At 54.7% G+C, this 13,640-nt stretch overlaps 6 protein-coding genes and 1 non-coding gene across 7 annotated transcripts; 3 read left to right on the forward strand and 4 right to left on the reverse strand.

The window, feature by feature from the left end:
- Positions 1-637: 637 nt before the first annotated feature.
- Positions 638-1,387, forward strand: YPL107W (UPF0651 protein YPL107W; the record flags this gene model as incomplete). Its single annotated transcript, XM_014691880.1, has 1 exon — positions 638-1,387. The coding sequence occupies one exon, from the start codon at positions 638-640 to the stop codon at positions 1,385-1,387; it is 750 nt and encodes a 249-aa protein (XP_014547366.1).
- A 234-nt stretch (positions 1,388-1,621) lies between these two features.
- XPT1 (Xanthine phosphoribosyltransferase 1) lies at positions 1,622-2,457 on the reverse strand (the record flags this gene model as incomplete). The annotated part of the gene is made up of 3 exons (XM_014691881.1): positions 1,622-1,780; positions 1,853-2,275; positions 2,419-2,457. 3 exons carry the CDS (start codon positions 2,455-2,457, stop codon positions 1,622-1,624), a joined length of 621 nt encoding a protein of 206 aa, XP_014547367.1.
- Positions 2,458-3,647: 1,190 nt separating this feature from the next.
- On the forward strand, positions 3,648-3,764 carry G6M90_tRNA00000049. The gene has a single exon. It is a non-coding gene; the product is annotated as a tRNA-Leu (tRNA).
- A 703-nt stretch (positions 3,765-4,467) lies between these two features.
- On the reverse strand, positions 4,468-5,375 carry G6M90_00g040190 (uncharacterized protein; the record flags this gene model as incomplete). The annotated part of the gene is made up of 2 exons (XM_014691882.1): positions 4,468-4,750; positions 4,834-5,375. 2 exons carry the CDS (start codon positions 5,373-5,375, stop codon positions 4,468-4,470), a joined length of 825 nt encoding a protein of 274 aa, XP_014547368.1.
- Positions 5,376-5,716: 341 nt separating this feature from the next.
- On the reverse strand, positions 5,717-7,586 carry PEX30 (Peroxisomal membrane protein PEX30; the record flags this gene model as incomplete). Its single annotated transcript, XM_014691883.1, has 2 exons — positions 5,717-6,208; positions 6,282-7,586. 2 exons carry the CDS (start codon positions 7,584-7,586, stop codon positions 5,717-5,719), a joined length of 1,797 nt encoding a protein of 598 aa, XP_014547369.1.
- A 3,630-nt stretch (positions 7,587-11,216) lies between these two features.
- On the reverse strand, positions 11,217-12,417 carry G6M90_00g040210 (uncharacterized protein; the record flags this gene model as incomplete). The annotated part of the gene is made up of 2 exons (XM_014691884.1): positions 11,217-11,543; positions 11,602-12,417. The coding sequence occupies 2 exons, from the start codon at positions 12,415-12,417 to the stop codon at positions 11,217-11,219; spliced, it is 1,143 nt and encodes a 380-aa protein (XP_014547370.1).
- Positions 12,418-12,735: 318 nt separating this feature from the next.
- On the forward strand, positions 12,736-13,310 carry G6M90_00g040220 (uncharacterized protein; the record flags this gene model as incomplete). Its single annotated transcript, XM_014691885.1, has 2 exons — positions 12,736-12,799; positions 12,856-13,310. The coding sequence occupies 2 exons, from the start codon at positions 12,736-12,738 to the stop codon at positions 13,308-13,310; spliced, it is 519 nt and encodes a 172-aa protein (XP_014547371.1).
- Between the last annotated feature and the right edge of the window lie 330 nt (positions 13,311-13,640).

Here is a 13,640-nt window from a genome sequence, read left to right on the forward strand (position 1 = left end):
TAAGTACCTAGGTACTTCCTACCCTTGATGCTATCTAGTTCATTGTTTCAAGCTACATCCCATCACTTGTGATGCTAGACTACATTTCGACACTGCATTCTGTTTTGTCAGTTGAAACGCAACAACACAATTAATGATGCTTCAGAATCTTGGCCTTGGCCCACCCTCGGCCTTAACCACGCCAATTTCCACAACAAACGGCTTTCCATCGTCTGGTGTATTAGAGTCCTCGAGTCCATCTGCGACAAAAAAAAAACTGTACAAAACCCCCGCCACATTTCGGTGTTTATCTGCAGCGTCGAGGAAACACAGCAGCTGTGTAATGCCAAAAGGTTGTATCGGGCAGGCAATTGGTTCCACTGCAGGACCACCAGACCGCATCAGTCCCATCTCCAGGCACCATCACGTGCTACAATGCCGGTTCGGCGGCCAATGCAACGCCCTGCACAGCCGAATGACGTTTTCCGACGCCTTGCCGCCGAACCCGCAAGTTTGCCCCTCGAGACACGAAAAAAAGAACATTAAAGAAACAAAAGCGTCAACCAACCTCCTCCGGCCCGGCGCATAATTCCTCCCCAGCATGACACGCTCACATATTTCCACATCTTTAGAATAACCACCTTTCTCTTGAACCAGAATGCCGGCCTCGGCGAGAACAGCCACCTCGCGGCTGCGCCTGGTCCCGCGCATAGCCGCCCCGGCCAGGAGGAGCCTCGCGACGTCAACCGCCAGCGCCAAAGACGAGCAGTGGCCGCAGCGAACACCGCTGGGCGCCTACTACACCAGCATACTGCGCGATCCGATCCCCTACCCGTTCGCCCACAAGCCCGAGGAGCCGCCCAGCACCGCGGACCCCAGCGTCCTGCCGCCGCACAGGCGACCGACGACGGCGACTACGACTCCCCCGGCACGCGGGCCCGAACCGACCCCCCCTCCGCAGACGGCGCAGGAAAAGGCCCGCATCATATTCGGATCGCGGCTCCTCGGCCCGGCGGAGCAGGCGGGCAGGCTGGCCTTGAAGCAGGCCAAGTCGACGTACTTGGCGGGTGTGCTGGTGCCCCCGCAGCCAGAAGAGCCGGACAACTGCTGCATGAGCGGGTGCGTCAACTGCGTCTGGGAGCGGTACCGGGAGGACATGGAGGAGTGGACGGCGAGCAAGAAGGAAGCCGAGAGACGGCTTCGAGCCGGCGGCAGGACGGTGGGTGCTGCTGACGGCGGGGGGTCCGAGACGAGTTGGAGTGCGCCGGCGGTTGGCGGCGGTAAAATCGCCAAGGATATGTGGGATGACGAGGTCTACCGGGGCGTACCGGTTGGCATTAGGGAGTTTATGAAGCAGGAGAAGAGGCTGAAGGAGAGGCATGCGCGGGAGGGTACCGTTGGTGGGTGAAGCCGTTCTTGGATGGGATCGGGTGCGTATATATTGGGAGGGGGCGAGGGCACATGAACGGCGTTATACACCACATGATAGACGTATTCCAGTATTTCCTAGCACATAGCATCATACCTTGTAGAGCGTATATACATACACCAGTGTGTATTTTTTTTTTTCTATATTCATTGAGACACCCGGCTTCTAATCTATTTTGGTCAACAAGTTAAAAAAGAGAATTCGCGAGTTGATTTAAATCCCGCTCTTGGTCTCGGCATTCCTGTCGTGCTCATCAATATCGATCGCCTCCCAGGGATAGTTGATCCAGGCATCGCCAACGGTGACGGCAGCCTCGTACCGCGTGGCAATCATGTCGTGGGGCAAAACGCCCTTCTTGGGCTTGTCCTTGTTCTACACAACCAAGCTTGTCAGCGCACAAACTACCAACAACTGATGGCAGAGTAGAGATTCGAGGGCACATACGTGGAGAACAAAGATGCAAAACTCCGTCTTGGGCTGGTCACCACCCATGCGCTGACGAGCCGCCTCGACATCCTTCTCGAGCTCCTTGACGGCGTATTCCAGGGTCGTTCGGGTGTCGTCGACCTCGTCGACAATGAGGATGCGCTTGCCGACCAGGTTCTCCATCTGGCCCAGGGCAGTGAGGTCGAGCCACTGGGTACGGGTGACCTTTTTGCCGATCTGCTCAACCTCGGTATCCTCGCCGAGGGACTCGTATAGGGACAGGCCAATGGCCTGGATGGGGATGTTGGGAGACCCGGGCCTCTTGAGGAAAGATCGCAGGATCCGGGCGGGAATGTAGCCGCCGCCGCCGATGGCAATCATGAGCTGGGGCTGGAACTCGCCCAGAAGACGGTCGGCCGACTTCTGGCACAGCTTGTGGACCTGGGCGCAACATGATGATCAGTGAGCTTGTCGCAGGCCAGCATTGTATGTTGTACTCGGTCGCTACGCTTTTCCTACGGTGGATGCAACACTTGCGATGCACGAATGAAGCGCCTTTTTCGCCCATTTCCAGTCACACTTACATCGTTGTAGGTAACGTAGATCTTCTCGACGTCACTCATGGTGGGCTTTGGTTCCAGAAACTGGGTGAGAGAGAAAGGGCAAAAAAAAAAAAAAAAAGAGGGTGGTGGGGGGTATCACGAAAATGGGTTATCTTGGAGAGAGCAGGGGGGAAGTTGAGCAACGGAAGCCGGATCACAGAGTCGAATGAGAATGTTGAGGCGTACGAGCCTAGTGGGAATGGATGAGGCAAAGTGCCCGAGAAGGGGGAGAGAAGGGAGGGAGGAAAGAGAGGAAGGGGGGTATGGTGATGTCGCGCGTCTCAAGAAGTCATAGTTTTTATACACCAGGACTCAGGATCTGCTTGGCCGCCTGCTCCAGGTGGCCGCGGGGCTCAGTGCTGCCCAGCGCCACCAACCAACCAGACCAGTTGACCTCATGCCAGATTCGACCAGACACCACATGCAGCGTGACGGCTAACATTTCAATGTTGGCCTCGAGATGTCGCGTGAAGTCAGCATTCCACCTCTGTACTTGCGGTGCACGCACGTGCGAGCTCTCCTTGACATGTCTAGGTACCCGACAAGCCAGCACTGGCCGAAAGCCATGTGCACATGCATTCAATATCTCCCCTCCAGCTCACAAAAGTTGCCCCTCCATTCAATACTCCGTCACTGTGGGCCCCTGCATAACTTTTTTTTTTTTTAATTCTTCCAACGCCGGCCAAGTCGAACGGCCCTGCTCTCAAGTGCTGCTTCATTTCGGAGGTCTCCGAGGATGCCGTACCCAAAGCAGGCATTGGACCGCGTGTAGTGGAATCTCCAGCTCTGGACTGGGAGAGCAGACTTGACCCTTCAGACATGGACCCATTGATGAATTCTAGTGGCAGATGATTTCACATCTTGTGCTACCACCGGCAGGCACAGTTACAGCCGGTGTAAATGCACCTTGACGATGCATTGGGTTCCTACCTAGGAAGTTGCTGCAGTTACATCGGCGGCAAGGCAGAGAACAAAAGGGGCCTTTTGCTGCCATGTTACGCGTTCATTCACCCGAGTTTTGCAATCGCCCAAGTACTTAAGTACTCAAGACCTGCCGAGATAACTTGTGGCACGACTAGTAGTCTCGACAAATATTGGGATAGATAAAATACTATATATAGGCACGTAGAAGAAGTGTGTGAATGTTCTGATAACCAAAAAAAAAAAGACCCCCTCTCCCCGCTAAGAGGGGCCAAAAAGAAAAGATGTGCTGACAGAACGGGGATTCGAACCCCGGCCACTTTCGTGAACGGAACGCTGCTTTTCGCAGGCGAAAGTACATATAATGTGCTTGAGACCGTCGCCATAGACCACTCGGCCATTCTGCCTTACGCGCTTGTTGGGATTGATCTCGCTATTGCACACTATACACTCTCATTGATGTGTGTGTGATTCACGCCTTGTTTTATAGCTGAGTGAAACTTGCCGTCAGGCTATGATTGTGAGCATACTAGGATTTGTGGTGTATTTTGTCAGGTCGAAAGCCCCCTTGATATTTCGCTTCCTGTGAAATCGGATTTTAATTGGCGTTGGTAATTATTTGATAAAACAGGGCTAATGCGTGCATGTAATCGAATATTGAGTGTGGGCAGCATATTTCCATTTTATAACATGCCTACCTGAGGCACCCAACACAAACCTAGGCTAACACAAACTAATATAATGTAGAGTCACGATATAAGTGATACTTTCGCAAAAGGCATCATGTCCAATAGACGTCGGTTTCGCAGTCCCTGCGAATTGATAAGTTTGCACAGCGTGCACAGGGTAGGTCGTAGAGTAGAGCACATGCAGTACCTGGGGTCAAAGGTGTAATATTGCGGGCCGTCAAGCCGGGATCCAACAGGAGATGCAACGGCCCAAGACTCCAAAGACGAAAATCAAATCAAGGTAAATTGTACTTGAACGTCATCCATGACCGTGTTCATGTCAAACGCAGGGGTCATGACCGACGTTTAAGCCGATTCACTGGCGTAGCACAGAGTACTACGTCAACGATACGTTCCCCAACTCGAACACCGAACCAAAAGCTCAACTCAGCCACCAAACCACGGCCGCCCTCGCAAACCCAAACACCCCCACCCCGAGCATCATGGCCGCCGTGCCCGCCGCCGCCCCAACAACCGCCCGGCTCCCCGTCTCAAGCGCCCACCAGACCACGCAGAGCCCAGCCGCGCCAGCCACCGCCAACACCCCGGCCTGAACCCCCAGAAACACCCCGTCAGACAGCCCATCAGCCATGTCGTAGGCCAGCATCGCCGCCGCGGCAAGCAGACCGAGACCCCCCAGCACCGGCTGGAAATACACCCACAACCTAGGACACAAAAAACCCGTTAGCAAACTTAGACAAACAAGGATCAGCGGGAACAATAGTAGTCGATACGTATATATACATACTTGTGCCAGAATCCCGAATGGTCAGCGCCCTCGCCAACCGCAACGCCCACCCACACGCAAAACACGCCCGTAAACGCAACAAACTGCGCCGCCAGCACCGCCGCATGCACAACCCCCCTCCTGAGGCTCCCCTCGTCGCAGCGACACCCCGCGCCTTCTTCGCTCTTGCTCCGCTCTCTGTCCGAGTTGCTCGTCCACGGGGGGAACCGCGTCAGCGGCAGCCCGGCGACCGCGTCCTCGGAGACCACCGACGGACGCGCCTCTCCCGCCCTGCCGCCGGGCGACTCGTCGCGGACGTGGACCAGCGGCACCCTGGGTGCGGATGAGCCATGTTGCAGTATGCCCGAGCACGGCCAGGGGTTTGTAAAGACCGGCAGGGAGGAGTCGCCGGGCGGGGAGGAGATAGACACGTACTGCCGCGAGGGGCGGCGAGACTGCAAAAGGGGCGTGAGGAGGTCCTCTCCCTCTTCTTCTTCGCCCAGGGGGGAACCGTAGCTTTGTCGGATCGAAAGGGGACTCGGCACAGGGGGCGCGTCTTCCATTGCTGCATGATGCCGTGAGAGTTCACGAGCCGCGAGGGAGAGACGGGCGGAAACAGCAAACCGGATATATATATCTATATATATGCGGAGAGTGGCAAACAGGGAGAAATGGGGGACAAGGCTTGGCATAATGTTCAGATTCCTCGTACAGTCAGTCATCTGCCTATTGTCCTACATGGCCGGCTCGCACATTCACCGTGCGCCGCAAAAGAATCCCACTTCACGTCCTGCCCACAGTCTCTTACAGCCGTCAATATTCGTTACATGCATCAAGGAAACAACCTGGGTTGAACATGACCTACGCTCTCCTCTTCCTCCGTCACCAACCATGCAACAGCTCATCATTCCAGATTCATGTGTGCTTCATCCCCAATACCCCATCGGCCGCCGTCCTTGCCTTGCTTTTGTAATTCCAACTCCGTTTCTAAATCTAGCCCGCTGGCATCATCGTCGGGTACTGGCTCGGCAATGTTCCTCGGTTGGCCCTTTTCTGCCAATGTGCTCGACTTCTCCACCGCCCGTCTCCTGAATGACGAGGGCCAGAATGATGATTTGGAAGAGGTGGAGAGGATTGATGCACCGTCGTCGTCGGTGCCAGGTTGGTCACCGGCCGTGGGTTGCGGCTCGGCACGAACTGGTACCATTTTCTCATCAGAAGTAGAGTAGCCCTTCTTGTAGTCCTTCTTCGGTGACTTGGAGGTACCGTTCTGGCCCGGCACGAGTTGTACATGCTGGTCTGATTCATCGACTTCAACGAGCTCGGCATCTCGGTACCACTTCCGTCGCCGAGTCCACTTTACCCAGCCGTCCTGACCCCGTCGACCATATTGCCACTGCCGCGCTGTTAGTAGGCGTCCCAATACTTTGGAGCCCCTGAACCTGGTGGCTCATTCCTGATCAGCTCACCTTGTTGTCATAGTATATCCAGCCATTCTTGCCCTCCTCGCCGTCATAGTCGACAGGCCCTTTCTCATCAGGCACACCATCCACTCTCCACTGACTGCCCTCGACCCATTGCCAACGCATCCTGCTCCCGTCCTCGACGTCGGGCAGCTCAAACTCATCCCTAGACGGCACAGGGTTGTTGTGCTCGTCAGTCCACGCAGGGCGTTCGTAAGCAAAGAGACTCGCTGTCCAACCCAAACCAACCCAACGACGCTGGTTTTCGTAAATGATGAATGTGAACTTGACGCCAGAGCTTTTGCTGCGCCCAGCCTTGCGGTTCCCTTTGCCGGCAGCGGCGGCGTGGCTCTTGGCCGCTTCGGCAGCCAGCTTGTGTCCGGTCTTGAGAGGCCCGTCAAAACGGAGCCCGGTGATTGCCGCTGCGGACCGTCTGACAAGCGAGCTCCTCCACAGAAGAGTTCTCGTCACTCTCAAGGGCCTCGCATGCCAAGTCAATAGGATTGTGCCAACCACCAAAACAACACGACGAGTGGTGATGACGTGGAATGGCGGCATTGTCAAGGCGAGCCAGAAGGGAGTTACAATAAGAAGTCTCACAAACATGGCTGTCAAGGCGGGTTTCGTGGTTGCACTCGTGGGGGTTCGCTGTGTGCTGAGAAAGTCTGTCATTTCCAGCAATGGTTCCATCAGAACATTGCATCGACCAGTAAACTCTTTTAGCGTCTCGACAATCTCGTCAAGCGTTTTCTGGTGTTTGGTGCTTGTGATTTCAGACGCAGCCCTTTGGTGCTTAGCCTTTTTAGAGCTGGCCCCTTCGCCGTGGGATGCGGCAGCCGAAGCGGTGCTGACACTAGACGCATCCTTGGTCGGTCGAGCCGGCTCAGCCCAGCCGCTGCTGCTTAATGGGCTGTATCGTCGTCCATACATGCCGGCGATGATGACCATGCCGATTACCACGGGACCGGCTCTTCGCACCACGACATCTCCGTATAGCACTACCAGCCAAAAGGCTGACAGCAGCAGAAAGCTCTGCCACGGATCACCGGTGCTCCATGTCAACAGGCCAACAAACTTGTTCAGCGGCAGCAGAAAGGGGTGACTGTACGCAAGAGCACGGGTGACTTGCGGTGGAGTGGCCAGCAGCAGCGGACTCTTTTGATGGACTAGGATGTTCGAACGGCGAGCAGATCGCGAAGGCGTCTTGGCGGACAGGGTGACGGGGGAGAAGGAGGCGTACGTCGGCGGCAGCCCGGTCGCGTTCTGCGACTCATATGTCGAGGCCGAAGAGGCGTCGTCGCGTGAAGACATGGGCAGGTCTAGGTGCGATAGCCACGGAGATTCCTGGCGAACTCGCAAAGTGTTGTTGTCAGCAGCTGCCAGCGATAGGAAAACCGACAAAGTGCCCACTCGAGGACTGGGACATGTGCGCGATCCACCCAACGGTGTCTTGCCGTGTCTGCTAAGGGTCGTGTGTGATAGTAGAAGAGACAGTGACTGGTGCAGTTGATGTGGTTGATGTGTTTGGGAGCAGACTTGTGGTCCCGGCAGCGGAGTGGTGCGTGGTGGTGACGTGAAGGTCAAAGGTCAGGACGCCTGGCGACTGCAGCGAATGCCGAAGTTGAGAGGCGAGTTTTGATGCACAGGTTCAAGGTCGTGACATCACATGCCAAACGCCCCACGATGACCAGGTGCGTTGGCCACGCACGACCGACCACCACGACAGCAATGCAGAGATGAGCGGGAAAAAAGAAAAAAAAAACGAAGAAGACTCCGAGGGCAGATCGGGGGCCGGGACATGTTCTAACAGGAGAACAGGGGAAAGAGACCAAACAAAGTGACACTCACAATTGCAGCCATTTAAGAGCTGTGGCGGCGACGGCAACACGGTTGGACCAACTTCCCCAAGCGTCATCAGCCTGAAGAGTCAAGACGACGGGTGGTTCGCAGCGAGGCCTTGCGAGAAGCCCGATGAGTAGGAGTGAAGGCGAGAAGAAGACACATGCAGAGGACGGGGCAAATTAACTATTGTCGCATGTCCTCGTGGCCTGAGTTTGGAGCTTGGAAAGAAGGTCATGGACGGCACCAAGCATGCAACCCGGGGGGGGACTTGAACACCAGAGCCCGTTCGCGAACAATACAGCCTTGCCACGAGGTCCCAAGTGCTCAGTTTGTGACGCTGTGGTCCGTGGATCATTGGCCTCCAGCTTTTCCGCAGCCCAGCCACTTGCCCTTGGCCATTCCGAAGCGATGTGATGACAGACGGAATCTGGGGCGCAGCCGAGGCCAAAGGCGCGCGAGGCCCATGTGAGGCGGCTGCCATGGCCATGGGGCGTTTGATTGGCCAGCGCCACTTGTGCTCGCGAGGAATTGCTCCAACAGGCTGGATTAGGGCGCGGGGCGAGCGGGCACTCGGCGCAATCGGTGCCTTCGGCGCAACCAGATGCGGCGTCGACCTTGGTTCTGAACTTCTGCATCTGCTTCAACCCGTCAATCTGTCCTGCATCTCCGGAACGGCAAATTACATGTACTACTCCGTACTCCGTACTGTCAAATGCTTTGCGTCTGCCGGCCTGGTTGTTCCCCCGGAGCCATCAGACCGCCACAGGGTCTCCCGGCCACGGATCTCAAGTCAAGTTGTACTCCGTACCTCGACCAGTTGACACTTGTGTTTGCTCTACCAAACACGGAGTAGTAGGCACGTCTACTGGTAGTACACGAACCAACAGTCGACCAAATAAATACAAAGGAAAGTTTATTCGAGAGATGGGCTAGCGGTTAAATCATTCCCGCGGTATATAACATGACTGCGTCAACATCCAATATCCAAAAAGAAACCATTTTCATAAACCATATCGCCGTCAAAATCACCCCAACCCAGCCCATGAGAAACATTAGTCGTAGCGTCCATCCACACTATTTTTTCCAATCGCGCGCATCCATTTATTTCCATTGAACAGAAGGAAAGAATCATCAATTATTCCTTTTTTTTTTCGTGGTTTTTTTCGTGTTTTTATTATTTTTTTGTTATGTTTTTTTTTTTAAAATTATGCGTCTAATTCTCCCCTTCTCCCCACGAGCAGTGCCACTCAAAGCCTCTAGGGGCGACTCGAGGATGTTGTCGACTCAACATGATACAAGGCGGCGACAACTGTGATTCCAATCACTGTGATCGGCCGCATGAGGTGCATGAGCCTATCATTATATTGTCAGTAACCACGTTCCTCTTATACGTTTGCAGGTTGGAGGCGGGAAAAAAAAACATACAGCTCGAGCCGCAGTTGCAGGAGCTAGCAGAGCCAGAGCAGCCACAGTTACCAGCCATTGTGATGTGTGTTAAAGGTATAAGACCTTGGAAAAAAGGCAGAGAAAAGTTTGTAAAGGTGTCTTTTTTCGAGATGAATCTCTACTTGGTGAAGAAGGACGAGAAACCCCAGAGACTCTGGTGGATGGGCGAGACGTCTTATATAGACTGTGCTAGGATGCGCGGTTTGTGCGGTGGCGGCAGATGAGAAGAACTGCCTGCCACCTTGGACCTTTCAGCACCGATTCCAGATTCGAGCAGTGGGGAAAAAGGACGAGGACATCATGCTGGACTCGACTCGACTTGCCGTCTCTGGGGTCGTGAGCTGTGGGGGACTCGGATCGACCAACAAAGCACCTCCAAGTCGAGGCCATCGCCGTCATCAACCTGCTCCAACAATCAGCGGATCCGCCAACCATCCCTTGATCTCTGGAACTTTTAGAATGCGGCCGGGGTGGACACTTGCGGTGGGAATCATTTGATCGCAGTGGGCAACACCTGCTGCAATGGCATCGACTGATTTGCTGCGCGGCCAGACGCACTGCAAGGTTGCCGTGGACAGCTTTCCATCAGCCATGTGCACCCGCGTTTGGCGTCGCCTTTGTCATGGTCTTTTGCCAAACGCTCTTCAACGCCGGGCGATTTTCGCACATGCCGTCAAGCTGGTGTGTCTTGGTACTTTACCACCCCCAACACAAAACCGCCGTTGTCTGCCCTTGGTTCTATGGACATGTCGATTCTCCATCACCCTGCCATTCCCCAACGTCCGATAGGTAAGCCTGCGCTCTCAGTAAACTGCAATATCCAATATCCCGCATAAAGTACTTACGGAGTACCCAGACCACATGCAGTGACCGGTCGTAACCACCAGAAAGGAAGGGACCCAGGGCGGTCCCTGCAGATGGTTCGTCTCGATTCCATCTGTTGTCCCAGGTCGGCGGCTTTCGGAACGACAGGGAGGTCATGGCTTCGAGTCCTTGACCGCTCATCTCGCCCCATCCACCGTCAGCAGCCAAGAGGGCACAGCTCCATACCACAATCAATCTGCATAATCTAGTCCGCCACCTGCGTTGTTTGCGTTGGCGCTAAGATGCCGTTCCCCGGTTGCCCGCATGGCAAGATGCTAAAGGCCTCGCTTGACCCATGTATCCGAACAAGCGAGAAGCTTCTTGTCCCAGAGCTTGTTCCACCATGGGTACGGAGTAACTCCCATCTCGTGGTATCCCTGGCGCCAGTGATGCCGTGCCGTGCCAGGGACGGAGCTCACAATGATGGAAAACATAGACTTAACAATCACCAAGTCGTGATACGTCAATGTTGTTGAAAATACACCCGCCAACATCGCTACGACGCTATTGCGCCAATTGGGACGAGTGGTGCTTGACGTCAAGAAGGGGTTCATGACTAGAGAAATCTAGTGACGGGGCTAGATTTACAGCTATGCAATAGGAACAGACAGCTCACTCTGCGAGATGCTATATTCGCCCTTTACAACTAAAAGATGGAACAAAAGGGGCAGGGCCAGAGAGCTCTTTGGTATTAGTAGGCTGGATTTAATCTTCATCTTTTGTCACAGTACATATACACAGTGCCATTTGAAGCACTTATAGACACATGCCAGCTTCCGTGGCCCTTTTTTAAATCTTTCCTGAAATCCAGTCCCTTTCCTTGTTCTTTGACATGCCTGCCGTGCCAGTGACTGGCAAACCGCGCTTCGTCAGCTCTTCCTCAATCACCTTCCATCGACCCAAGGCGGTCTCCCTGTCGATGGGTCCAATCTTGCGGCTGTGAACTTTGACATTGGCGAGTTCCTGAACGTCACTTCGTGTCTCCAACAGTTCAGCTAGCTTCTTAGGCTGGGGTTGCTTGGCAGCAAGAGTCAAGACGTGCCTGACGGTGTGCGCAGCGCCAAGTTTGGCATCGGCGATGAGGGTGCCTGTGAGCTGGTAAAGACGCTTGCGAAGCTATAAACTAGTCAGAAAACGGCTGGGTCGGTAAATGTTGGCTATGAATAGCACATACAGCGAATTTGAGCTGGTCATCCAGGACGAGGCCCTTCCATGACGCGTCCCACGTCTTGAGCATCTCGCGAGCCTCCTCGGGACGAATCCTCTCCGTTGCCTCCATCTCATCAGACTCGGCGGTGAGATTCTGCGCGATGGCAGCCACATCTCCCTTCAACGAGGCCTGGCTCCCTTGCACCTGAATCTCTGCCGCCAGCACCTGGTCCAGCTCGCTGCGAGGTCCCTCCCGCCACTTCTTCGTCGCCCACTGTGAAAAGGCGCCAGTCTCCCGAAGAGCAAGAGCCTCGACGACGGCCTGTCGCAAGTAAACCTCGACAACATCCTTATCCACCACCTTTTCTGCACTGCCGAACCCCCTGAATTCACTCTCTTCTCCCCAGTGGCCCTCCTGATCCCACCACGTGTTCAAGGTGCCAATCTCCTCGAGTCCTTCTGCCTCGGTAGCGGGGACATATGTCGGGTCTGAGGATGTCAACTCCTTCTCAGACGCCGCCTCGGTTCGCTTTGGCGGCAGTGTTAACCGAGACTCCAGAACCGCCGCAGGAGTCTTGTCGGTCCGCGGTTGGAACTCAAGTGCCTCTTCGGGCAGGTTCGAAGGGTCCTCGGGTTCTGGACGTTGCGTATAGGGGTCCTCTAGTCCAGGTGCCTCGCCCTTCCACAGCTTCGTACGAACCCATTCTGTATTCTTGCTTCTGGCGGCCCTCGTCGTCGAGACAGCTCGGCATGCGACGAAGGGTGCTCTGGGCGCCGACGAGGGTGTCGCTATCGCCAATTGCAAAGACGCGAGTCTCCGCACACGCGTTATTCTGGACATAGTTGGCAGTTGTGGCTGTCGACGCACCCAGACCCGGCCAGGAGTTCGACAAGTGCAAATCGAGGTCGGGACAAGAACCTTCAATCCTGCGCGGCAAGAAAGAGTGCATTGGCTTACTTTTTTGGCGTGGCAGGCAGGGGACCAACCACATGCTGCGAGGCTGAGCTGGGTCCCATTTGTACCAGTGCTTCCTGGGTTTGACCCACCAGACACCAGACACCAGACACTTCAGAAGTATTGCGACAACTGCGACGGTGACCTCTCCGTCGTAGCTCCAACTCCATCTTCCTCGAAGCCACACATGCCGCGAGAACCACAATGGCCCGAATTCAGGCTCTGGCGCTGATATTGGCGAGTCTTTTGGCTCTTGTTTCAGCAAGCTGTACGTCTGTCTGGCATCAGGACCTTGATTTCACCGCTAACCCCGACTGTGACCAGCCGCTCCAACCTTTTGCAAGTGCACATGCTTTAAGAACAGCACAATCATCCCGTTGGGGCCCAAGGGAGAGTCGTCCGGTTCTCCGTCGAATTCTTTCCTCAGTTTTTCCCTTTTTTCCGAGTCGAATCCCTCCGGCGCCGCTGCTTCAGACGACGCAACCGACGATCAAGGTCTGAGCCGACGGTCATTGTCAACCTCATGCTCGGAATGTACCAAGTCGTTTTGCCTGAGCCAGGGAATCGATTTCTGCAAAGAGGCAAAGGAGGAGAATGTCGTCACCATGTGCTTCCAGCGAGACAGTAACAAGGACAAGATCATTGTCTGGGGCTTCATCCTCGGAACAGTTGGCCTTCTTGGGTGGGCTGCTTTCAAGCGTGTCGTCGAAGTACGGGGCAAGAGGGCCATGTCCCGACAAGACATAAGCTATGCGCCAGTGAGCGGCGAGAGGCGGTAGCTCATGTGTATTTTAGACGACGACACGACCTGTACATTTTTCAAAGTTATCGACGGCGTTTGTGGACATTTTGGGTTACCGCGTGTCGTGAAGCATGTCTGGATGTTGTTCACGAAAGGGCTTGATTTTTGACACAATATCCACGAATACAAACCTAGAGACATATCTGAGGCACAAAATGTGTACTTCACTACTTTTGTGTCCTTCAATGACCATGTGTATACAACTAATTTTTAGATGCAGGCCGACAGACCGCTCGACAAGTCTACGCAATTTTTTTTTTCCCTTGCTTAGATCCAACATGCGTTCTTGCACACGAAATTCATTCCC

This window comes from Metarhizium brunneum, chromosome 2, assembly GCF_013426205.1.
Source record: "Metarhizium brunneum chromosome 2, complete sequence".
Lineage (NCBI taxonomy): Eukaryota > Fungi > Ascomycota > Sordariomycetes > Hypocreales > Clavicipitaceae > Metarhizium > Metarhizium brunneum.